Source organism: Trichechus manatus, unplaced genomic scaffold, assembly GCF_000243295.1.
Source record: "Trichechus manatus latirostris isolate Lorelei unplaced genomic scaffold, TriManLat1.0 scaffold00012, whole genome shotgun sequence".
NCBI classification, from domain to species: Eukaryota; Metazoa; Chordata; class Mammalia; order Sirenia; family Trichechidae; genus Trichechus; species Trichechus manatus.
The window spans coordinates 3,708,208-3,710,326 of NW_004443948.1; the positions used below are offsets into that span (position 1 = coordinate 3,708,208).

The following is a 2,119-nucleotide window of genomic DNA, read 5'->3' on the forward strand; positions in this document are numbered from 1 at the left end:
GGCCTTTGTCTTAAATGTCTTTCAGTTCTTCCCAGTGCTTGATATCTAACAAGTAGCTAATTTTTTATTATATGATTGAAAGACTCGTAGTCCTTTGACTCTACAGTAAAAACATTATTTATGTAAATAAAAGTTCTTAATAAACATGAACTGATAAATCCTTCTGATAGTATTCATATGAAAATGAATCAAGAGGAAATTATTACTCAAAAGTAGTCAGAATTCATAGCTTAATGAAATAAGCTCAAAAATCTTCTGATAATTTAAGAGAAAAAAGTAAACCCTATATTAAGACAGTTTTATGAATTTAGAAGCTATATGTAATCTTGGGAAAATGAAAATGTTCTAAAACAAGAAAAAAGAAGAAAGAAAGAAAGAAGTACCTGGGTTATCTAGTATTGTCATTCATTTTACTAAAAATTACATAGATTGGGTGCCATATATATATATATAATAGGAGGTGTTTTAAATTTGATTTAAAGATCAATACTTAAATATCTTAGGTAAGAACTATAAATCTATGGAAAGAAAGGCTACTACTTACTTTTGCTGTAGTAGACATTGCTCCAGCCATCTTCATCTGAGAATTCATCACCTTTGTTTGTGTGGACATAGAAGTGACTTTCGAACTTACAGCAAAGGTTCTTGTTTTCTGTTTCCGCAAATGAACAAGCTGTTTGGCTAAAACCCTGCAAGCTTCTTTATTACCAATCTTGGCCATCTTCTTAATTTCTAATTCCTAAGAGAGAAAATAAAGAGAAAGGAATAAAATAATTTCTACAGGGTGATATCCAGTGATTTATTTCTAAAGAATAGATCCAGCCTAGATTCATGGGGTCACCATGAGTTACAATGTACTTGAAGACAACTGACTGGTCGGTTGGGTGGTTATATAACATACCCACTTCCCTCTGATCATAAAAAAGGGGAAGAGGCTTCATAAAATTATAGAGGCAAAGAACAGTTCCAGGGGGACAATTTACTCCACATGCTTGCATGGGAGGGAGAAATAAAATCTACGACCTTCATCCACAAAAACAAAGCAATTCTACCAAATAGTAAACACAGAGAGCCCAGAAGAAAATTAAAAAACTGGTAAATAAAGAGCAAGGTGGTAAATTTAAAGCCAATCACACAATTACTTTAAATAAAATATTCCATCTAATACTTCAACTGAAAGGCAGATAGTCAAACTAGAATGGAAAGCAAACTCAACCATATGCTATCTCAAGAAGCTAACTTAAAAAATTAAATAAAAAAAAAGGAGGTTAGGCTACAAATAAAAGTACGAAAAAGTATATACTGTAAAAATACTTAACAAAATACATCTGAAGTGGCTATATTAATATACCAAATAGACTTGGGAACAAAGAATATTATCGGAAATAAATAAAGAGGCATTTCATAATGATAAAGGAAACAATTCACACAGGTGTCAAGACAATTCTAAAATGTTTATCAAACTATTAACAGTGTTTCAAAATATCTGAAGCAAAAACTGATAGAACTAAAAGGAGAAATAGACAAATACACAATTACAGTGAGAGATATCAACAACTCCTCTCTTAAGTATACTAGGAAAATCCATAAAAATATTTATGAAACACTATCAACCAACTTGACCTGATTGCTCTTAGAGAATACGCCAACACCAACAGCGAATGCATACTCTTTGTCAGTGCACGCACTAAACAATCACCAAGATTTCCACATCCTGGTGCCAGAAAACAAGCAAGGTTCAATAAATTTAAGAGGCCTGAAATCATACGAGGTATGATCTCTGACCACAGTGAAATTAAGCTACAAATCAATAAAGGAAATACACACAGAAAACCATCAAATAAGCAGAAGTTAAAGAACACAGTTCTAAATGAATCATGGGTTAAAGAAAAATATCACAGAAGAAATTAGGTAACAGTTTGAACTTAAGAAGAGAAAAATGCAGAATATCAAAATCTGTAGACTGCAGTTAAAATAGTTTCTTAAATGGAAATCTATAGCATTAATAGCTTATATTAGGGAAAAAGAAGAAAGTAGAAAAAGGAGTGCAAATTAAAATAAGCAAAAAGAAGGTAACAATATAAACAAGAGAAGAACTCTATAAACTAGGAAAGAAAAA

The 2,119-nt window shown here is 31.4% G+C and overlaps 1 protein-coding gene across 1 annotated transcript in view; it reads right to left on the minus strand.

Moving 5' to 3' along the window:
* Positions 1 to 1,351, minus strand: part of CHMP2B (charged multivesicular body protein 2B) — a 9,217-nt gene extending 7,866 nt beyond the window's left edge. The window contains exon 1 of the mRNA XM_023726636.1: positions 545 to 1,351. Within this exon, the coding sequence (XP_023582404.1) occupies positions 545 to 721 (177 nt within the window). The 5' untranslated portion in view covers positions 722 to 1,351. The remainder of the gene's footprint in view (positions 1 to 544) is intronic.
* Positions 1,352 to 2,119: the final 768 nt, after the last annotated feature.